Consider the following 23,938-nt stretch of genomic DNA (forward strand, 5'->3'; position numbering starts at 1 on the left):
CATCCTTATTTGTATCCATAGATCCTGTCTGGTGAAGTGTCTGAGTCTTTTGCACAGTTTTATTTATTTATTTATTTTTAATTTATTTTAGCTGAGCCATCCTGCCACCTGTTGGCAGCTCAGCGGCTGCTCAGCTCAGGCCAGGACTCAAACAGCTGTTGCTCAGAGCTCAAACTCTTGAGCGAGCTCTTAACCAACTGAGCCACTCAGCCGGCCCACCATTTCTTTAAAAGACTAAACTTTCTCCACTTAATTGTCTTAGCACCCTTATCGAAAATCAATTGAGTATAAATGTGTTTATTTCTGAACTCTGAATTTTATTCCATTGATCTACATGTCTGTCATTAAACCAGTGTGACAACTGTCTTGATTACTGTTGCTCTATAGGGCATTTTGAAATTGGGAAGTGTGACCCCCTCCAACTTTACTCCTCTTTTTCAAGATTGTTTTGGCTATTCTGGGTTCCTTAACAATTCCGTACAAATTTTAGAATCAACTTGTCCATTTCTAGTAAGCCAGCTGGCACTTCCTTTTTTAAAAATAATTTATTTTTTTTGTGTTCATGGAGTTGTATAGCCATCAGCACTATGTAATTTTAGGACTTTTCCAACACCCCTGAAACTCATACCCACTAGCAGCCCTTTCCCTTTCCCAGTCTCCCTTCCTGCCTTTCCCTTCCCAGACCCCACCCCTTCCCAGCCCGGGCAGCCACCAGTCTACTTTCTGTTATGGATATACCTCTGTGGATATGTCTATTCTGGACGTTTAAGATAAATGGAGCCATATGATATCTAGTCTTTTGGAAGCACTTACTCTTGTTCAGACTGATGGTTGTATTTGCCTTTAATTCTCTTCTGATTTCTAGTCATCCAGTGATTGGGTTACACTAGGTTAGTCACTCTGATTGGACATGAAATCCTGTTCAAAACAAAGCTTTGCATCTGATACATGTGAACGAACATCTATTTTGGACTTTTTATTGTGTCCACTGGGAAAAGATCTTGTGTATAGCCTAGGGTAAATGGAATATGGTTAGATACCACCAATGTTAAGTACCAGACCACCTTTCTCTTATAAGCCTTCATAAGCCTCTTATATGCCTCTCTCTTATAATCCCCTCTCATAAGCCTTCAAACAATATTAATTTCAACATGCATTTTACCGGATGCTTGGTGCTGCTAGACAAAGACAAGTAAATGCAGCTAGTGAGGGAGACTGACATATCAGCAGATAACTCATGCAATATGGTAAGTATTATAATGATAGCCTTTGCATCTAAATAAAGGTAATAAATCATATATGAGAAAGCATAGCATGGATTTCAGGGAAATTTTTTCAGAAAAGTGTGGGGACCTAGGCCATAGAAACTATACACTGTGCTACTTAGTTGATTCACTATGGTACCCATTGATTTTTACCCTCTAATCTGTCTTTTAGAGTTGAAACCCTTTCCCCTTCCATACCTTTAGTGAATATAGCAACAAAATGAGATGGTAGGTGAGGATTCTAGGAACTACTTACCCAGACATCGTTTTCTTTACAGGTATAAGCTGGAACCTTCACCAGTAGCAGTTTCTACCACCATGGTACCAAACACTGTGGAGAAACCACTGCTTTCGGAGATGTCTACCATCTCTCAAACACCCACTACTGAGGAGGCATCTCTTTTCAAAAAGCCATTAGTTTTAAAAGAGGAACCCACTAATGGGGACGCAGTCCTCACCAAGAGGCCATTATCTTTAAAGACGCACACAAATCAGGGGGAAGCGTCCCTGTTGGAGAAGCCACTATCCTTGCAGAAGGAGAATGACAATGATGGTGAGTTTGTTGCAGAGCCAATGACACTTGTGAAAAAGCATGAAACTGAGAAGGCAGCCATCACCAAGAGGACATTGCCCTTAGAGAAGATGTGCACAAATCAGGGGAAGCAGTCCTGCCAACAGGAGGAGGTGGCCTTGCAGGAAATTAACGCTGAAGAGCATTGCTTTATGGAGCTGATGAACGTCATGAAGAAGCCTAAAACTGAGGAGACAATGCTCATGCAGAGGCTGTTAACTTTAAAGAAGAAGTGTGCCACTCAGGGGAAGATGTCCCATAAGAAGAAGCCACTAGTATTGCAGAAGACCACCTCTGGAGAAAAGGGGCGTATGAAGGAATCATTGCCCTTTAAGAAGAAGCCTACCACTGAAAAGTCCCTTTTCCAAGAGCCATCTCTGTTACAAGAGAAGCACACCACTCAGGAGAAGGTAGCCCTCTTGAAGGATTCACGGGTATTGGAGGATAGTCACAGTAAAAATAAATCGGTTTTGGAGTCATTTTCCTTTAGGAAGGAACATATCACAAATGAGGCAGCCTCCATCAAGGAGCCCATCATTCCAGTAACGATGTCCACCTGCCAAGAACTGGTGGGCTTGCAGAATACGGTTGGCAAAGAGAATGCTTCCTTGTTTATGGAGCCAGTGTCATTTAGGAAGAAGTCTTCAACTGAGGGGACAGTCCCTACCAAGACACTGGTCTCTTTAAAGGAGAAGAGAAAAACTCAGAGGGAGATGGTCCCCTTAAATAAGCCGCTGGTCTTAGAGAAGAGCACTTCTGAAGAGGAGTCACTCTTTAAGAAGCCATTTCCCTATAAGAAGAAGCCTTCAACGAATGAGGGAGTCCTCTTCCAGGATCCATCTGTATTGAAAAAGAAGCACACCACTCTGCAGGAGGTATCCCTCTCAAAGAAGCCATTAGCTTTGCAGGTAAAGACCACCAATGAGGAAGAAGCATGTATTAAGAAACCATTAGAGGAGAAGCTTACCACTGAGGAGGAAGTCCTCTCTCAGGAGCCATTTTCATTGCATGTTAATCCTACCAACAAATATGGCCCCACTTCCGGGAAGGGTTTGAATGTGCAGAAGACTGATACCAAAGAAGACTCCTTGAAGAAGCTGGTGGCTTTGCAGAAGGAAGGCACCACTGAAGAGAAATCCATTGTCAAGAAACCATTGGTTCTGAAGAACGTCTCCACTGAGGCAACACCAAGCATAGAGAGCCAATTATATTTAAAGAAGAAGCCCACTGCTCAAGGGGAGGGGTTCTTGCAGAAGCAGTTGGCCTTTAAAGATAACATCACCAATGAAGAGGAGTCCCTTCTTAAGCAGCCCCTGGCTTTGCAGAAGCCTGGCAGTGAGAAGAATGCCATCCTGAAGGAATTCTTGGCCTTGCAGGAGCCCAGCAGTGAGAAGGGGGCCCTCTTTAAGGAGCCATTAGCCTTTCAGGGGCAGCCTACCATCAATGAGGCATTCCATTTCAAGGGGATATCCCCCTTGAGTGGGAAACCCACCACGGCACAACAGTTCTGTTTTGGGAAGCCAGTGGACTTGCAAGAGACTCCCACCCACAAGGAAGACACCTTTCTTAAAGATTACTTGGTCCTTCAAGTTAAGACCAACCCACGTATGTCCAGCACTGCCACTGTGTCCAGAACAGGCAAGTCCAGCACTGCCACCTTGTCCAGTCTGCGCGACTTGAGTACCACAAGCAATTCCAGTGCTTGTGAATCCAGTTCCAATAAACCTTTCTCATCTTGGGACAAGATATCACAGAATGAGGTATTCACTCTTCTTAATTTGGATGAAGTGGTCTTTGGTGTCCTGCAGGTGGCTGCTAGCAAAGAGATTTTTTTCCCCTAAGTAATTAAGCTGTGTATAGGAAGTGATAGTGAATCAAGTTGGCCTTGTAGAATCTCTTGACTTCCCAATTGGCATAGTGATTCATCCAAGCAATTAGAAAGTATTTATTCCAGAAATACCCACAAGGGTATTTATGTGTGTGTGTGTGTGTGTGTGTGTGTGTGTGTGTGTGTGTATATATATATATATATATATATATTGGCTTTGTAGTAGTATTTACTTCTTTCAGAAGATTGCCTGTCTTAGTAATTACAGTCTGCATTACACTGGGCTTCAGTCAAAGATGGGTCAAGTTCAGAGGCAAATCTCAAGGAAGATGGCCTTTAAGTTGTAAATTGAAAGGATGTGATTTGGCAAGCAGGAAGAGAAATACCCCTCTTGTAAGCAGAACAACCTAGGTGAAGGTGTAGAAGGGAGGAAAAGGCTACTAACAAGATGAATTGGGCCAGATCAAAGCATTGGGGCATAACAAGGAACCTCAAAAGACAGATAACATATGCCAAAATAGTAAAATGAGAGTGTCTTTGTTGGAGAGTCTTGAGCTTCCCTGTAAGAATGCTGCCTGGTTCCTATGGCAGAACAGGCATGTACAAGAGGACTAAACATTTCTTGGTCACTCAGCAGTTATGAGGATTGCAGGGCCCATGGGTGCTCTGTTATGGCCCAGGATATATGAATGAGCCTTGAGGAACCTTAGCAGCTGACAGTGGAAAGAAAGGAGTCATCTTTTATGTGTGTGCTAAGCCTTCTTTGGAATGTTGTTCCTTCTAATATGTCTTTTTGGTGATTTCCAAGCAGATAACCCCACCGGAGGATATGGAGAATTACCACAATTATCAATTTTTCAATTCAGTATATGCCAACGATATTTTCGATTACATGAAGCAGAGAGAGGTATGTAGGTGGCTGGGCGGGCTAATGATTTCTAGTTCTCATTTCCTTATCACTTCATCCTTTAAATGCAAGTTGAAAGGGGAGCAACTACTGACATCTCCTTGCAGCTTATTATGAGTTAGACATTGTGCTAAGGGATTTATAAACTAAATTATCTTGTTTAAGTCTCCCAATAATTTCATGATGGTAGGCATTATCTCCTTTTAATAGATTGGGGAAACTGCTCAGTCACACACCTAGTATGTAGTAGAGCTGGGATATGGACTCAAGTTGATTACCTCAAAGACTGTAAGCCTGTGCCTCTCATTGCTGAGGAGACAGTGTCAGACTCAAAAATGGTCAAGTCGTTTCTTTCTGAGTGGTTGCTCTTAGAAATCTTTTCTCTAAGCAAGTTTCTGGCCTCATGTGTACAATCATACCCTTTCTTTCAGCTCTCCACCCTCATGAAATTTTCTTCCTCCTTTGAAATCTGCCAATCTCTTATACTACTAATATTCATTGATTCCAAGTTTTTTCTGTCTTTTTCAACAGAGCAGATGGGACCAAGATTATCTGCCATCTAGAATTTTAGTAGGCCGTGTAGAAGAGGGAGGATGAATATCTTGTATTCTCTCTAGAGACATAGTGTTTGATTAACTGACTCTAGAGCCCACATTTTTTTTCTAGTATACCTTGGAGGAAGTAAGAGAAAGCTTTGCTGTACCAGAAGTGTGGGCCTTAGCTCAGCGGTGTAGGTTTCACTTGGGATTTTGTTAGAAATGTAGAAACCTAGCCTTGCCCCAGAACTTCTGAATTAGAATTTGAATTTTAAAGATTGCCCAGGTGGTACATGTGCATACTAAATTTGAGAAGCACTGCTCTGTATAGCATGGTATTGAGCTTTAGGTTGAATTGCAAAAAAGGGGCAGACTTTCTTTGGTATCCATGTATAGTTACAAGTGTGTTCCTGCTTGAGTATCCTGTATGTCTGTTTTCCAAGGATAACTGGAACTTGTCTGGAAAAGGATACTTTGATATGCTCCCATCAGATACCAGCTGAAAATAATGAGTTAGAACTGTGAAGAAGTTAATTATGATGTTATGATTTTTTCTGAGTTTAGTTGCAAGTATTTTTTTCCTAAGTTACAATTTTGGAAATATAAGAAGGGTTTGTTTATTAACATTTCTTTCTTATTGCCACCAGGAAAAGTTCATACTTGAAAAATACATGAATAGGCAGACTGACATCAACAGTGACATGAGGGCCATTCTTGTGGACTGGTTGGTGGAGGTGCAGGTAAACCTGACAACTACTGCTATTCTCTTTATCAGTTATTCATTCCACATCACCAGGAGCCAAGTGTGGTAAAAATTTACTGGGTCTATAGAGCTGGATAAGCCATCATTCCTGCCCTCGGGGAGCTTATGATCTAGGGGGCAAGATAAGCCATGCAGACAAATAAGTACAATACAAAGTAGAATACACTAAGTACTATAAGAATGTTATAAGTAAGATACTGTGAGAACCCAGTGGAAGGAGAGATTATTTCTAGAAAAGGTAATGTTGGTATGCTAGTTTAATCATTCTTAAAATCTGGTAAAAGTATAGTGATTTGGATAGAGGTCAGTGATAAAGTCTTTCAAGCTTGGGTGGGATAGGTAATAGAAAGGACATTGTAGCACCAGACATTGCAGCTGTTTGTCCAGGGTTGGATGTTGAGGAAATACTGCTATGAATACTTAATTTTCAATTTACACAAAGGAAAGATAGCCCAGAATAGTACCTGGCACATAGTAGAGTCTCAGTAAATATTTGTTGAATGAGTGGAATTGAATGGATTGCTGTGGAGTTTGCATGGAAATGTAAGGCATAGTCTACGCCCAGCAGAGTGTTACTATGCAATTGGGGAGAAAAAGTAATATAGTTTAATATCCTTTAAGTACCTGAGAAGTGGTTCAGCCTCACTTTGTAGTGACAGACCAGGGAAATGTAGATTTGAACATCTTCAAAGCATGAAAATATCTCTCATCTTATGGAAATGATTAAAAGAATAGTAAATTAGATAAGAGTAGAATTTGGGGAGATCTTAAATAAATAAAAGTGATTTCAAAGGTTGTTGGTCATTACCAAGCTAGAAGATTTCTAGTGGACGGTCAGCAGATTTTGTTCTGATCAACAGTTTTATTAGTGATGTAGATGAGAACAGAGAAGATCTACTCATCAAATTCACAGGTAATTGAAATTGGTTGTAGAGATAGGGAATAAGTGGATAACAGAGATAAAATATCTCTACCAGCTGGAATTATAAACTGAACCTTTTCTAAGCTTCTGTTATTTTTTTTAAAGATTTTATTGGGGAATTGGGGGAGGGGAACAGCACTGAGAAATCAGGGGAAGGGGAACAGACAAGTTGCTGTTGTTTCGTTCTTCAGTCTAGTTGTAGAGGATGTTGCTTCACTGGCCCAAGTTGGCACCATCATTGCGCTCTTCCCGGGTGAGGCAGATCAGTCGCCGGCCTCTGGACGGCCGCTCACGGCAGCTGCTGGCCGCTCACGCTGGCTGCTGGCTACACACGGTAGCCCATGGCAACCCACTGCAGCAGTGGACTGCAGCCTATGCTGTTGCCGGCGACCCACGGCAGCCCAGCTCCAGGTCGAGCTGTTGTTCAGCATCTTAGCTGTAGAGGGCAGTGTCACTGGCCCTCATATGTGGGATCCGAACCGGGGCCCTCTGGCATCCCAAGCCAGCTCTTAACCAATGTGCCACTCGGCCGGCCCAGCTTTTATTTTTATTGCACGTAAATTCACATTTATTATAGCAAAGTAAGAAATTATAATTACCTATGATCCCACAACCACTGTTAATAGGTGTGTATATTATCCCCACTTTTAAAGTGGTGGTTATCTACTAGGGTTGCACCTGTAATGCACAAATCAGAGAATCACAAATGCCCAAGTCCCATCCCAGACTCACCAAATCAGAATTATGGGATTGTGCCCCAGGCACACATATTTTTATAAAGCTCTGCAAGTGAGCTTTACAGAAGGTATACTAATGTACGAGTAGACCTTTTTTGTTTTGTTTTGTTTTTGTTTTTTTGTTTTTAAGCTGAGCCATCCTGCCACCTGTTGGCAGCTCAACTCAGGCCGGGAATCAAACCGCTGTTGCCCAGAGCTCACATTCTTGAGTGAGCTCGTAACCAACTGAGTCACTCGGCCGGTCCTTATATACCTTTTGATAGAGAATCACAGTTGACTATTTTGGTATACAGTTCTGTGAAATTTTGACATTTGTTTTGAAATAATGGATTTATAAGAAGTTGCAAAAATAGTATAGAGAGTTCATGTGTACCCTTTACCTAGTTTCTCCCAATGATAATATTTTGTATAAATGTAATATAGTGTCACAATCAAAGTCCACAGGTTTTATTTAAATTTCATCAGTTTTACATGCAGTTATTTGTGTGTGTTTATATAATTTTATCACATATGTAAATTTTGTAAGCAGCAGCAGCACCACCACCGCCACCACCACAGTTAAGATACAAAACTGTTCCATCACTACAGGTATCTCCCATGTTACCCTTTTATAACTGCAGCTATCTCCCTCCCCTCACCTTCCTGTCCCTGGAAACTCCTAATTTGTTCTCCACCTCTTTAATTTTGCAATTTCATGAATGTCACATAATGTCATACAGTATGTAACCTTTTGAGATTGACTTTTGTTACTCACCATAGTTCCATTAAGATCCATCCATGTTGTGTGTATCAATAGTTCATTCCTTTTGATTGCTGAGTACTATTCCATGGTAGCGATACCATGGTTTGTTTAACCATTCACCCATTGGAGGACATTAGGGTTGTTTCCAGTTTTTGAGACCCTGAAAAGAATTGCTATAAAAATTCATGTACAGGTTTTTATGTGAATAGAAGTTTTCATTTCCAACATGAATACTTAGGAGTGGGATTGCTGGGTCATATGATAAATGTACGTTTAACTTAATGAGAAACTGTCACAGGAAGATTGTACTATATTACGTTCTCACCTGCAGTATGAGCGAGTTCTAGGTGCCCTGCATCCTTGTTGGCACTTGGTATTTTGTTTTTTTAATTTTAGCCATCTAGTCAGTGTTTAGAGGAATGTCATCATAGTTTTAATTTGCATTTCCTCAAGGGCTAATAATGAACATCATCCTTATTTGTATCCATAGATCCTGTCTGGTGAAGTGTCTGAGTCTTTTGCACAGTTTTATTTATTTATTTATTTTTAATTTATTTTAGCTGAGCCATCCTGCCACCTGTTGGCAGCTCAGCGGCTGCTCAGCTCAGGCCAGGACTCAAACAGCTGTTGCTCAGAGCTCAAACTCTTGAGCGAGCTCTTAACCAACTGAGCCACTCAGCCGGCCCTTGCAGTTTTAAATTGGGTAGTTTATTTTCTTTGCGTCAAGTTATGAGAGTTCTTTACATATTCTGGATACAGATTCTTTGTTCGATATGTGATTTACAAATATATCCTACCATTCTGTAGCCTTTTTATTCTCTTACCTGTGTCTTTCACAGAGCAAAATTTTTACTTTTGATAATAAAGTCCAGTTTTTCAATGTTTCCTTTATGGATTGTGCCATTTGTGTCATGTCTCAGAACGCTTTGCCTAAACCTAGGTCATGAATATTTTCTCTTATATTTTATCTAAAAGTTTTATAGTTTTAACATTAAATCTGTAATATATTTTGAGTTCATTTTTGTATAAGGTGTGAAGTTTTTGAGGTCAAGGTTCATTGTTTTTTGCATGTGGATTTCCAATTGTTCTAAAACTGTGGAAAAATATACTTTCTCTACTAAATTGCTTTTGCACCTTTGCCAAAAATCAGTTGGCCTTATTTGTGTGGATCTATTTCTGTACTAATTTCTATATTTTATTTCACTGATCTCCGTGTCTATCCCTTGCCAATACCATCCTGCCTTTATTTCTGTAGCTTTATAGTAAGTCTTAAAAGTAGGTAGCATGATTCTTTCAACTCTATTATGTCTTTTTCCAAAATTGTTTTAGTTATTGTAATTTATTTGCCTTTCTATATACATTTTAGAATTAGTTTGTCTGTATCTATAAAAAATTCTGCGGAGAGTTTGATTAGAATTGAGTGACATTTTGTGCAGAAAATAGTTCCCATAACGGGCCTAATGCTGCTATCCTTAGAAGGTCTGTTTGCAAAGTGGCCCTTGGCTGGCATCTGGGAACTTGACTGGTAAACAGTTCCCTACACTGCTATAAAACCCTCCCTTAATGATAACTGTCCCTAAAGTCTTTGTGCAAACAATGGTTTATTCTGAACACCTGCTTCCCTTCTGGGAGTCTGGAATTTTGGTACATGCTAAGCAGAGAGTGTTTACGTGACCAGCTTGCAATAAAATCTTAGGCACCGAGTCATTAATGAGCTTTTCTGGTAGACAGCACTGTATGCACATTGTCACATCTCATCACTGGAGGAATTAAGTGCATCCTGAGCGACTTTCCTGGGACAGGACTCTTGGAAGCTTGCTTCTGGTTTTCACCAAACTTTGCTAATGCTTCTTTTCTCTGTGCTGATTTTGCTTTGTATCTTTTGCTATAATAAATCATAGCCAAGATTATGACTGTATCCCAAGTCCCGTGAGTCCTCCTAGGCATGTGATTTTGGGGACCCCAAACACACATTAATAGGTAGAGTTGAATAGAATTGACATTTTTTCTATGTTAAATCTTCCAACCCACGAATGTAGTATGTTTCTCATTTCTTTAGGCTTTCTTTGATTTTTTTTACCATACAGATTCTGTACATCTTTTGTTAGATTTATAGCAAAATATTTTCTTGGAGCTACTATGAATGGTATGTTTTAAAATTTAGGTTTCCATTTTTAGTGCCAGTATGAAATATTGCTATTCATGTTTTGACCTTGTGTTCTATAACCTTGCTAAAACTCACTTATTAATTTTTAGGTTTTTTGTTGTAGACTTATTGAAGTTATATACATAAACAGTTATGTCATTTGTAGATGGGAAAAGTTTTATTTCTTCCAGCAATTTTATTTTTCTGTCACCTTAGAGAATTGTGAGTTAGCGGGTCCCCAAAGACTGGTACTATATTTGACTAGCTTATGCATGGCATCCTGTATCAAAGACCCAAGTGCTTATTAATCTGAGTTTGGACATGATTTTCTTCTTTTTTTTAATTAAAGTTTATTGGGGTGACAATTGTTAGGAAAGTTACATAGATTTCAGGTGTAAACAATGGAATGCTATTCTGCCATCAGAAAAGATGAAATAGTGCCATTTGCGACAACATGGATGGATCTTGAGATTATAATACTAAGTGAAATAAGTCAGACATGATTTTCTTATTCACATTGGAAATTTACATTGTATTGTTGCCTTTTAGTGCTAGGGAAGGGGAAGAGTTTTGTTAACTTTTCATTTAAAAAAATTGTCATCCATTTCATGACCTTGCAAAACTCTTGTTTTTAATCTCTTTTATGACATAAACTTTTTTGGTACATAGCCTTTTCCTTTGAATATGCTGTACTAAGTGCAACTAAAAATCACAAAGACTGATCCTTTTCAATATTTTAGCAAAATGTTTAAAGTGTATTACCAGTTTCATTTCTTTTCGTACCATTGGTTTTTGTCTGTGTTAAGTAAGTAATAATAATAATATTTGCCTAAATTTCAACAGGAAAATTCACAGGATAATATGTTCAAAACTCTCTATGCTTTATTGCCCTTGTTCCGAATTTTTGCTATTTAGCTTTTGCTCTAGTAATATAGACAAATAATATGACTTCTACCAAAGCATTTCTTTTACAATGTTCCAATCTGCAAATGAGAATAGTTTGGTTATAATGCCTTAGATTACAATCTGCAGTATCTTGTGTTGGTTTAATTTAGTAGAAATCAAGAGATACCTCCATTAGTTATTATTAATTAGAAGTTAAGAAAATGCATACCATGGTGAAGAAAAATTTGAAGTGGCAATCTGTGCATTCCGAAATATAATTAAAATAATCTGAACTATCAGTTCACACACTTCTTGAGATAGACCCCAAAGAACTTTGCATTATGTGAGTTATATCTATCAATAATTGCTGTATTAGAAATTAAATCTGCAAATTTTTAAACATTATTATATGAATTCATTTAAAATCATAGCAGACCCATTGTATGTTCATATATAGAGAGTATATTATGAAAAATAACCTTTCTGAAACAAAAATAGCAGAGTAATGGTTTACTAGAAGACAGTTGGATTCTTCTATCAAATTCTGCATTCATTATTTTGACATAATTGCTTTGAAGAATGAAGAAAATCTAGGCTTATGCAGATTTGTAGTTGGAAAATGCAGAAGTGATTTAATAGTGTTTTTAGATAACTAAATATTCTTTTCTGATACTATACAAAAACTGGACACTAGTATTTTCTTAAAGATTACTAGAAATTTAGAATTTGAAATTCTCAGTGTAATTTTTGTAATCTGTTACTATCTTTCACTTGGGATGGACTTTTGGTCCTGCATGATTTTATGTACCACACATTGGTCATTTGAAAAAAAAGTGTTCACAGAATTAGGCAGAACCCCCAAATTTAATAAATTTCATTACACAATATCAAGAAAATGTTAGTATCCCCACTGGTCTCATCAGAAAAGCCTTTATGTAGGGGAAGCTATCACAGCCATGGTAACGTGCAAGTTTTCCAAAATTCTAATTTTTCTTGAAAGCTTAAATTTAATCAATGGCTAAAATATTATCAACTGTTTCTCTTTGAAATGAAAGGTTCACTGTTAATTTTTGAGAATATACCTTCCACATAAACCACATGTGAATAATTATAGCCTCATTGTTAGTCATTCCCTGAAGTAAAAATTGTGTTTCATGAAAAAAAAAGTGGATAGTGCAGCTAGAAATTCAAACAATTGCATAAAGGTTTCTCCTCAAGACAGCTAGCATGCTTCTGTATATGGTCCTTCCAGATTCTGAAAGAAAAAAATATGAATTATTTTTGACAGCTTGATAAAATTGGTAATGAGATTAAATTTTTAGATATATTGCCAATATATATCTAAGAAGTCTCATTCTTTTCTGTGTGTTGTTTTTTAAATATAATTTATTTAACTAAGTTTATAATGTTTAATCACAGCTCACAAAATTTCATAAAGTTTTGTTTTAAAATTTTTTTGATTTGCAAAATACTTGTATTAAGCACATTAATATCTGAAAATTAAATTAAAAAATAAGCACATTTTCCATAGGACAGCCAAGAAATTTATTTAGTACAGAAGATTTCTTTGTTGAGCAAGGAAGCCCAGTAAGGGCTGAGATGATCTCAGGAGATGTTTCTTTTCTTTCTTATTCTCATTGTTGAAGATCCCTGCTCTTGTTTTTTTTTTATAATTGTTATGAAATTTTTTGTGGTAATGTTGGTTAGTAAAATTATATAGATTTCAAGTGTACAATTCTGTAATACATGGTCTGTATATCACATTGTGTGTTCACTACCCACAGTGCGTTCTCCTTCCATCACGTATATTTACTCCCCTTTACCCTCATCTATCAACTCTGCTCCCCCATTACCCTCTGGTAACCACTAAACGGTTGTCTGTGACTATGAGTTTTTGTTTGTTTGTTTGTCATTTTCGTTTGTTGCTTTCAGTTTTATATCCCACTTATGAGTGAAATCATATGGTTCTGTTTTTCAAATACAGTTGACATACAATATTATATTAGTTTCAGGTGTATAACTTAGTGATTAGACATTTATATAACTTAACAAAATGATCACCCTGATAAATCTAGTACTGGACTCATCTGACACCATACATAGTTATTACAAAATATTGACCAAATTCCCTATGCTATACTTTACATCTCCATGATGATATTATCTAAGAAGAATGAAAATACCCATATCTATTTCATTTATAACATTTTCACATGTATTTATTTTATCTCTAGAGTGAATCAAATGGGACTTAATGTTAGTTCCCAGAAAAATATAATGTTTTTATAACATCATGTTTTTTAGAAAATTCTATAAATAAAATTTTCTGTACTTGATTCTTTCCAAGTTTAAGTATACTTGATTCCCTCCTAATTTACAAGTGTTTTACTGTATCTGTCCTAAAAAGCCCAGCTACAATGTGCTTTCTTTACAAAGTATTCCCTAGCTCTATAACCAGCAGTAAGTAAGTTCTCCTTCCTCTTAATTCACATAGCTCCATGTTCATAACCCCTATTTTGGCACTTTTCAGTCTATTTTTTAGAATAATTTGTTTTATAAAGGAATAATTTTCTGTTAAAACTATTGAAAGAGGGGGCTGTGTTAGGAGGTTCTGTGGCAGGAACTGAACAACTTATTTGGTGGAGACATTAAAGAGAGGATTCAAGCATTGGTTGAGGTGTTGGACTGATATAGATTTTATGGTTCTCGAATCCTAAGACCCTAAGGGTTGTGAGGAAGAAGCATCACTGAGGATTAGGTAGGACCCCTGTGTACAGTGCATATTTGCCTACACACTGCCTCCAGCCAAAGCAAAAGCGGGCAATGGAATCCAGCTCATACTCTGTTCGCCAAGCTGCATTCTGGTTGTGGGGCTGTTATGCCCTGAGACAGGGGCACCTTTTGCTAATTCATATAAAGGTACTGTCTACTTGATAAGATGTGTGCCTTCAGGGTGGCATTCACCCACAGAAGGCATCTTTTCTTTAATTTTCACAAAGATGCCATCTAGGCCAGCACTAACTTGGGGACGATTGCTATAGGAACTGGTTTCTTGGAATTGGTGAAGGCAAGACAAAGATGAATGAAAGAAGGGAAGGAGGGTTATACTACTAATGCTTCAGTCTCATTATGGCTTCTCCAGCCCCTTAGCTCACTTCCAAATGGTGCTATTGGTGCTTGTTCCCAGTCCAGACATTCTAATAGCATAGCTAGTTTGGAAGAGAAACTAATGGATGAATAAACTAATAAACAAACAAGTCTCTGTATTTCAGAGGTAAATAAATATGATCTCTTTTGGAAGTTTGCTGTATAAGGTAATAGCAAATGGGGAAAGTAAGAATCTAAGCATGTATTGGAGATCAAAGGGAGAGGGTATTCACTCAAGGCGTTCATAAAGAAGGCAGAGCTTTTCTCTCTGATTTGTAAGACTGGTCACCCACCCAGATGTGTAGGGATAGATTACTGCCAGAGTCCTCAAGGGCACCGGACATATAGTCAGGCACCTACCTGAAGTAGCTCCCACATTAATAGCAGAATCTCACCTGGCCAGGTCTAGTAGCTCCGCTTTTCTCAGTGCTGCAGATCAGGTAGTTAGATTTATCTGGATGTGATTTTGGAGCTGGACAATATACAGATTGCTGCTCTTGTTTGTGTATTCCTCCAGACGACCTTTGAGGTGAGTCACGAGACCCTCTACTTGGCAGTGAAACTGGTGGACCACTACCTTACGGAGGTAATATGCAAGAGGGACAAGCTACAACTCATTGGTTCCACTGCTTTTCTGATTGCAGCAAAATTTGAGGTGAGGCTGAGTCCACAGGACCTGGAAAGGACTCATCAATCAGATTTCTGTCCAAGCCAAATACATATATATGTCTATGTACAAGTATGTGTGTGTATATGTAGTCGTGTATATTTATATATACATGTATACCGTATATGTATTATATACATTTATACACGTGTTTATATACATTTGCATATATTCGTACCTGCATATGTGTTTACAATTATATACACACACACTCAAAGTTTTTCCTACCAATTTTTCACATGTCTTCCCCAGCAGAGAAACTGGTATTAGGTGGCGATGGTGGTAAATTTGTTTCTTAGCATTAGCTAGATTCTTCCATTTCCTCTTAACATGTGTATATGTGGGCATGTGCCTAATTAAATGGATCATTCTTTTTAGTTCACTGCATTAATTTATTTCAAGTTTTTATTTTCAAAATGTGTCAGAAATCCACAAAAAAAACAAAAAGTTGATATTTTGTCTATTTTATGCAGTTAGTAACAATTTGAGCTGCTTTGTATATAAATCACATTATTATTTTTGTTTTAGCTGAGCCATCCTGCCACCTGTTGGCAGCTCAGTGGCAGCTCAGCTCGGGCCGGACTCGAACCGCTGTTGCTCAGAGCTCAAACCCTTGAGCAAGCTCTTAACCAACTGAGCCACTCTGCTGGCCCAAAATCACATTATTTTTATGTATAAAATTTTCCTATTGTTCATTCTTGAAAAACACAAAAACAGAAAAATGTACATCTGCTTTCCTAAACTTCCTCTCTGAAGTTTTCATCTGCAGTCAGCGGATAGAAATATTCATTCGGATATATCTGACTGTCATGGCAAAAGTGTTAAAGCTTCCTTTTGGTGATTCTCTGCACTCCACTCTTTTCTTTTTTCACCAATCCATCTCCATCTAGTGGAATGTAGAACTGCATATATAAGAAAGCATTTTCAAACCTGGGTGCTGGAGACACTTAAGAGAAATGGGCTGGCGTACATGATAATGAGTCCAGGTGAAACAGTTATTTTTGAAGTGGCAGTATAAGAATAAGTAGCTGGTCTTTCCTTCATAATCATAATCCATCTAACTAATTTCTTTGAATTTTTCTTCTTTTTTAGATGCTAAATGATCTTGTTTAACTCATTTTTTCCTTCAGATAGCCTCGTTCAGGGGTCGGCAAACTTTTGAGATGGAAGAGCGGCCAGGGGTCAGCAAACTGCGGCTCAAAAACTGTGGCTCTGAAGTAAAATTGAAAATGAAAATAAAACTATCATAGTTTCATTTATAAAAATTTTAAAGGGTATTATTCACATAATGGTGATTATGTAAAAATATATTTATGGCTCTCGAATAATTTTTAAATTGTTGTGAGGGACAGGATTGGCTCTTCCAGGGGTCGGCAAACTTTTGAGACGGAACGTACCCAAAGAGCCGCATGTGGCTCGCAAGCCGCAGTTTGCCGACCCCTGGGCGAATTGTATGAAATCTTAGGGTTTAGGAGCAGAGAGGTAGCCACTTTCACTGAGTTCAAAGAGCTTTAGAACTGTGGGTTTGTGTTTATGCTCCCTCCTTCCCCAGCTCTATCCCTAACTGGCTTCCTGTCTTCCTCATTTGCCCATTCACTCCCTACCTTGGTCAGTACCTCCCTCCCTATCTCCAGGCCTCCCTCCTTTCCTCCCTTGCCACCCTTGCCTTTGCTTCACTTCTGCCCTCATTCCCTAGCAACTGTCCTCCCTCCGGCCTTCTCTCAATCCATCCATCCCTTAATCCCTCTCTCCCTGCTTTGTGTACTGGCTCACTCCATAGTGGGCTCCTTCTCCCTGTGGCTCTTTCCCTTTCTGGCTCTCTCTTGCTCACTTCCTTACCTCTTCATTCACTCCCTCGTTCTATCCCCTGCTCCATCCCCCTCGCGCTCATTAGTTTCCTCCCTTCTCCCTCCTTCCCTTCCTTCCAACTTCGTTCCATCCCTCACTACTCTGTCTCCTTCCGCGCTGCCTTCCCACCCACCATCCCCTCCCTTGCTCCATCCCATTCCATCTTCCTCCCGCCTTCCCTCCCTCCCTTTCTCTCCCCTTTCCTTGTTTACTCTCTTCTTTTCTTGCTAACTCTCTCCCCTCCATCCCACCCTCTCTCCCTTGTTTGTCACCCCCCCACCCCCGCCACTTTGCTTCTCTTATGCCTTGCTCCCTCCCACTCCTTTGATTCCCCCTTTCCTCCCTCCTCCCCACTTTTCTGCTAATTTCTTCTCTCTCTTCCCTTCCTTTCCAACCTCCCACCCTCGATTCCTAGTCTCCCTCCCTCCCTTCCTTCCTCCCTCCCTCCCTCCTTTGCTCTCTCCCTTACTGTTTCCCTCTCTGGCTCACTTCCTTTCCTACTTGCTCCCTGGTTCCCTTTCTCCCCTTCCTCCCTGCTTCCTCTCTGTACCTTCTCTGATAGCTCCCTCTCCTGCTTGCTTCCTTGTTCATTCCCTCCCACCCATCCTCCTTTCCTCTTCCATCCTCCTTTCCTCCCTTGCTTCCTAGCCTCCTCCTTCCTGTTCTCTGTCTCTCCGCGCCCCTCCCCTCATTCCCACCCTTGCTCCCTCCCTTACTGTTTCCCTCTCTGGCACATTTCCTCCCCTGCTCACTCACACCCTGGTTCTTTCCCTGTGTCCCATGTCCGCCCCCCCCTTCCACTCCTTCCCTCCCTCCTTTTCCTCCTCCCTTTCCCTACCTAGTACCATTCTTATGACTTGAACAAATACTTTATGCCTCAACCTCATGGGGGTTAAAAAAGCAGCTGGGGTCCCTAGAGTGCAGGAGGGAGGAGGAGAGCACACTTCTTAGCAAATCTTGGAACCAGGAGCACCCCTGTTTTGGTTGCCAGAACCAAGGGCCCCCACTAAGTTTTTTGGAGAAGAGGTGTTTTCCCTTCACATGATTGAGAAGTGCAGAAAGACTTTTGCAAGGGGAGGTGTGGAGATGGTATGAGAAGGAAGGAAAGGAAGGGGCCAGCGGTTAATAGAGCAATGGAAAGGAGAGTTTCTTGACCTGGTCTTAACCACTAGGTTGCTGTGTGAACTTGAACAAGTCACTTCCTCTCTCCGGGTCTCAATTTCCTTGTCTGAGAAACCAGAAGGTTGGTCCAATTTGTGATCTGAAAATAGAAAGGTGTGGGAAGAAGGCTGGGGTGGGCATGCGGATGGAGTTAGAGAAACGCTTCAGGGCTCTTCCTGCCTCCCACTCCTCTCCCCAAAACCAGTGTTCAGCCTGCAGAGGGCGGGGCATAGTAAGGTGCTCCCAGACAGGGCTTCTTTCTTACCCTTGACCTGGGCTGGATCTTCCCAGTCTAGCCCCCATACACATCCTCCCAACCCCTGCAGGCCTCAGTCTTGACTTACCGTATTTGCCGGCGTATAAGACGATTTTTTGGCCCTGAAAAATATGCCTCCAAGTGGGGGGTCGTCTTATACGCCAGGTACACTTCAGATAGACTGCCCATATAACAAACTCTGTATTTTGAGTGGAAATGTTAGGGGGTCGTCTTATACGCCCAGTCGTCTTATATGCCTGCAAATACGGTAGGCTCCCTCTGTGCCTGGCTACCTCTCTCTCACTGCCTGTTTTCCCCGGCAGTGCCCCCTCCCAATCATCCTTATTTATTCCTTAGAATAGGACACAAAGTGAAGGCTTATTTCCCGTCTGTAGTTCCCCTTTGTGTGGTCTCCTTCCTCCCTTGCCCCCAGAACAGGCCTTAGATTTCCTTTTCCTGGCTCTCACTCATTAGAAGGCTGATCACTGATCCCAGGCCTTGTGCCATATTACGCTTCCAAGGCTGTAAGAATCCACCCTAAGAGGCTGCATTCTTTCTCCAGTGGTTCACTTTTGAGGCAGATCTCTCCTGTCTTTCAGATTTTGTTTTGCAGATGAGCCACTCAAATCAACCTGAAGCTGGCTCTCAGGGTTGACCTGAATGTTGATGCCAGGAAATGTTATTGCCTCCTATCCTTCACCCCTCTGCCCCTCTGCCTTTCATCTACAAGCAGATAGGAGCGGACTGTCTTTGCCTGGTTGTGACTGCCTCCCCTCTCCACCTGTAGGAGCCCTACCCACCTTGTGTGGATGACTTCCTGTACATCTGCGATGATATTTATCAGCGAAAGGAGATGCTCGCCATGGAAATTAGCATCCTGCAAACCCTCAACTTTGATATCAACATTCCTGTAGCCTATCATTTTCTGCGTAGATATGCTGTGGTAAGATACAGGAGGCACATCTCCGTTCTCCCACGGCTGGGCTAATCCCCTCCATACCCAGAGTGGCTGCCTGAATGGTAGGGAAAGGGAAAGGGACAATTGGGGGTAGGGGAATTTCTTCTTCAGTCCACCCTCTTAGAATGGCAATCTTTATGAAGTGTGGGAGGAAGAAAAGTACAGGTTTCCACAGTGTGCTTATAAAGTTTTGAAGCGAGGGCAGAGTAGGGGAGGGAGAGAAGGTTCTTTGATCAGGAAGGGACACAGGGGAACGTTTTGGGGTAGATGCTGGCAAAGTTCTCTTCCTTCACCTGAGTATTGGTTACTGGAGGCATCACTTTATCATTCCTCATTGTATTCTACAAGTGGGTGTTACCTTCATTTCCTGTATGCATGTGCTAGAGGTTATAATTGTTAAAAAAAGACAAACAAGAAAGGGGAAGGAGTTCTTTTGGAGCATGGAACACTCCCTAGGGTGGAACCAGGTGCAAAGTTGCCCGGGGTCAGGCAGAAAGCCATTTAGGCCTGAGGTGGGATAACTGGAGAGAGTGGGTCTAGGGAGTCTTCTGCTTGGTGCTGGCGTTCTCAACTGCTTGCTGAGCTAGTCTTCTTGCTGTCTTTAGTGTCTCTGTGCCAACATGAACACACTGACCTTGTCCCGCTTCATCTGCGAGATGACCCTGCAGGAATACGACTATATCCATGAGAGGGCTTCCAGGCTAGCTGCTGGCTGCTTCCTCCTGGCCCTCTACATGAAGAAGCTCGGACACTGGGTAAACTTGCCCCGGGGCAGGGGGTAGGGATTCCGAAGCACAGGGTGGGCTCAGGAGGAAGGCGTATATTAGGGCTGTGGGAGATTCGGTGACAACACTGCCGGATACCCATAGTTACAGGTTCTTTGACATCTCGACATAGTAGGAACCCAGCTGCCTAAAGTGTCTCAACAGCAATTGTTTTCCAGAATTTTATTTCATTTTTCTTAGTCCAAAGAACACTTACCTGAAAGCCTGATATTGCAAAACCGACTAATGTGAAATTATTCTGATTGCAGCAGGGGGTAGGTAGGATGGGCCCAGTTCTTACCTGATCCCATTTCACCTCTGCCCTTCGTAGTCCCCTCCGCTAGGTTGCCCCCTGAAGGATCTTGTTGGAACGGGGTTTGAAAGGCACTGTCCCAGACAACAGAGTAGTGAAAGCAACTATCCATGTCTGTAACAGGGGACTCACAGATACACTCTAGTGCTCTTCTCTGAAGAGGGAGGCTCACCGAGCTTCCTTCCCCAAAAGAAATAAAACCCGTATTTGATGGTTTCTCAGTTTTATGGAAAATTGTGAATAAAAGCAACTTGAGAGAACTTAATTTTTACTGATATGTAACACGCAATCCAAGTACAGAAAGTATGCTTGCAAGTCAGCGTACTCTTCCCAGCCACTCCTAAGCTCCCCCTCCCCCAACCTACAAATCCTAGAGCAAGTAGATGGGAAAACAGCAACAGATGGGAAAGCCTCTGTGTTGAGAAAAACCCTATAAACAGTTACGTTTATATAGGTTGAGTGCTTAAATAGTGATTTCAGCACTTTGTTTAATCTTCCCAAGAACCCTACAAGATCAGTATTATCCCTATTTTACAGATAAGAAATAACTTCCCATGTTCTGCTAATGAGAGGCACAGCCTGGGGTTATGCATATTCAGTACTGTATAATCAGAATGGGTGTGGCCATAGCCCCAGAGCCATGGTCCTGGAGGCCCAGTGCTGAACCCAGCTTTGACCCTCAGATCCTGGGGAAGTCTGGTAGGCCCTGAGGGGGACAATTGAGGGGCTCATGGCAGCAAACTGCTTACCAACCAGTATAGAAATATTTCAATGTTTTAACACTTGGCATGGCTGTACCAGTGAGTATCAGCTAAATGTCAGCCCTAATCTGAACCCTGATAGTACAGCTCCATAGTCCTCTATGCTATATATCCTGCTTCTATAGATGATAAGAAAGGCTTCACTGGGGAGGTGACTTTTGAGTTGAGTCTTGAAAGGAACCTGTGAGAGGAGACAGTCTAGGTAGAGGGAACAATAACTAGAAAAGGTATGAAGGCAGAAGGAAAAGAGTGTGATGTATTTGGGGCAGAAGAAGACATTTCCTATGGATAGAGCAGAGGCTATATGAATAAAAGAACGGTCAGAGATGAGACCAGAATCGAAGGATGCGGTCAGATTGTAAGAGCCCTTTGATGCCATGCTGAGAGACCCATTTTCTACTAAGGCATCGGAAGTTTTCTAGGCAGGGGAGTGACATGCTCTGGTTAGTGTGTTTTGGAAACAGTACTGGTATAGCAGTGACGGAAGTATACTAGATGAGAGAGTGTAAAAGTGGCAACACCAGAGAGTAAGCTTTGGTAATATTCAAGGTAAAGCATTGGGGCCCAAATCACTGCAGTGTCAATGGGCCATGACCTTATTTAACACACCGCCTGTACTGTGTTAGTCCCCTGCTCAGCATGCCAACGACTACCCTTTGCCCGTGACAGTGGCTTCCAAACATTATTCAGTAGAGCCCTGGGATTCCTGCAGAAGGGTCCCTGGGCCATGTAAAAGGGAAAGGGATCCAAATTGGTGGCCTTAGCCCTCACCCCCAATTCCAGGTAAGATATTTGGGCTTCCGGGTAAAATGTTTTTAAAAAAGGAGCTCAGGGAAAATAATTTAAGATTTTTTTAGAAAACCACTGCCTTATAGAATAAATCTTCCTTTCTCTACCTGTGGAGCTGCCACTTCACTTTCGACATTCATTGCAGATGTGCCTTCCTCTGTGAAGCTTTCTGTGACTGCTGGCCAAAATTCATGGGTCCTGCTGCCCTGCTCCCCTAGTGCTCCAGGCTCACTTCCATCATAGCACTTCCCACACATTTTCTAATTCTCTGTGTGCACATCTGTCTCCCCCACTACACTACAGACTCCTCAAAGGCAGGGCTTTAGTCATCTGTATAGTCCCTGCATCCTATACACAGCTTGGTAATAGCATTAATCCTAGCTAGCATTTTTTAGGCACTTAACTGTACTGGACTCTTTTCCATGTGCTTTGTATATAGTAACTCATTTAACCCTATAATTTAATTACTGTAATGATCCCCATTTGGCAGATTGAGAAACTGAGGCACCAATAAGTTAATAAATAACTGGCTCAAGGCCATGCTGTTAGTGAAACTGAAATTTGAACCCAAGCAGTTTGCCTCCAGAACATTTGCTCTTAAATACTCTGCTATTTTACTTCTGCCACAGAACAGGCATCCTTGAACTTGAATGAGAAAATGAATGCATGGAGTGATAGCCATTAGAGCCAGAGAGGAGGAACAGCCTTAAGTTACTGTTGGATGTTGAGTTGGGCCCTCCAGTTTGTTCTGAGGTTTTCCTGGCCATTGGCTTTTGACCTGAGAGTGAGTAAATTACAAAGTTAGTCCTGTGCCGTAGGTGGATTTCAGCATACCTGAGTACCTATGGCCAGGGCTAACACTCAACTGGTCCGTGTGGATATAGCCATACCACTCATTTGTGGCTGAAACCTATTCTAGGTAGTACCATATAATTGTCGGTCAGTGTGTGTGCCACATGAGGCTGAAATGTTTTTGACTGACTTCCCTTTCCATACCATGGATAGGAAGTTTGGATTTGGGATAGTAGAGACAGAGGAAGGGCCTGCTTCCTGTTGTAAAAGTCTCTATTCATGTTGCTTCTCCCAGGCTCCCACCTTGGAGCATCACAGTGGCTACAAGACCTCTGATCTTCACCCCTTGGTCAAGCAGCTGAACAACATGCTGACTTCACGTTCTTGCAATAAGCTCAAGGCTGTGCATTCCAAGTATTCTCACCAGTAAGTGCCAAGCTCCAGTTAAAGTTGGGTTTGTGATCAGTCATGGGGAGGCCCAGACTAGCTTCACTTAAAGGAAAAGAAAGATTCAGGTACTTACCCCCTTATTTTCTGCTCTAGGGTTAAAGCAAGATAAGGAACCAAGGGCCTTAGGTCCCACTTATTCCTTGCAGACTGCTTGCTTTGGCCTATTTTACACTGAGCACACACCTCTTCCTTTTGCAGGGTCTTCTTTGAAGTGACCAAAATCCCCCCCGTTGGCACGTTGGAGCTGGAGGAGATTGTGAGCTCCTGCCACTTCTGAGACTGAGTGCCTGGAACTCTGGCAGCAGTCATCAAGGCCAGGCACGCATTTAAATTAAAGAGGCTATATTTATTCTGTCCTTGAATTTATTTTCTTTTTTTCACTTTTCTTCATGTTTACTGTCTTTGTTTGACTTTTCCCAAACTGTTAATGTTATAAATATTTAAGTCGTTTATGAAAGAAAAAAAAAGGTTGTATTTGTTTCGAAAACTAATAAAAAAAGAATATTTGTTGTTCAAAATGGCTCACCTCCCGTCTTTTTGCCCAGGAACCCCATGCATAGCCCGAGGACTTTTTTTTTCCTGCCTAATAAAGGCTGTTCCTCAGTGTCTGGCTTATCTGGTTTCCTTTTCTGCTTGGAAGCTTTCTCTTGCCCGGAAGAGGCATTGAGGTAGGTATGAATTGATGGATGTGTCTGTAGAAAGAGGTTTCTTTGGAGGACGTGCGGTTTGG

The 23,938-nt window shown here is 41.1% G+C and overlaps 1 protein-coding gene across 5 annotated transcripts in view; it reads left to right on the forward strand.

Moving 5' to 3' along the window:
- The window catches only part of CCNB3 (cyclin B3), a 45,899-nt gene extending 22,226 nt beyond the window's left edge, over positions 1-23,673 (forward strand). For 3 of the 5 annotated variants that reach the window (XM_019631041.1, XM_019631044.1, XM_019631042.1), the window contains 8 exons: positions 1,544-3,596; positions 4,473-4,571; positions 5,755-5,847; positions 14,967-15,104; positions 19,169-19,324; positions 19,945-20,094; positions 23,054-23,184; positions 23,407-23,673. In XM_019631041.1, the coding sequence (XP_019486586.1) occupies positions 1,544-3,596; positions 4,473-4,571; positions 5,755-5,847; positions 14,967-15,104; positions 19,169-19,324; positions 19,945-20,094; positions 23,054-23,184; positions 23,407-23,485 (2,899 nt within the window). In that variant the 3' untranslated portion in view covers positions 23,486-23,673. Of the gene's footprint in view, positions 1-1,204; positions 1,248-1,543; positions 3,597-4,472; positions 4,572-5,754; positions 5,848-14,966; positions 15,105-19,168; positions 19,325-19,944; positions 20,095-23,053; positions 23,185-23,406 lie in introns of those variants that run through there. The other 2 variants (XM_019631045.1, XM_019631043.1) reach the window with 2 other exon arrangements.
- The last annotated feature ends 265 nt before the right edge of the window (positions 23,674-23,938 follow it).

The sequence above is a fragment of the Hipposideros armiger genome, unplaced genomic scaffold (genome assembly GCF_001890085.2).
Source record: "Hipposideros armiger isolate ML-2016 unplaced genomic scaffold, ASM189008v1 scaffold_980, whole genome shotgun sequence".
NCBI lineage: Eukaryota > Metazoa > Chordata > Mammalia > Chiroptera > Hipposideridae > Hipposideros > Hipposideros armiger.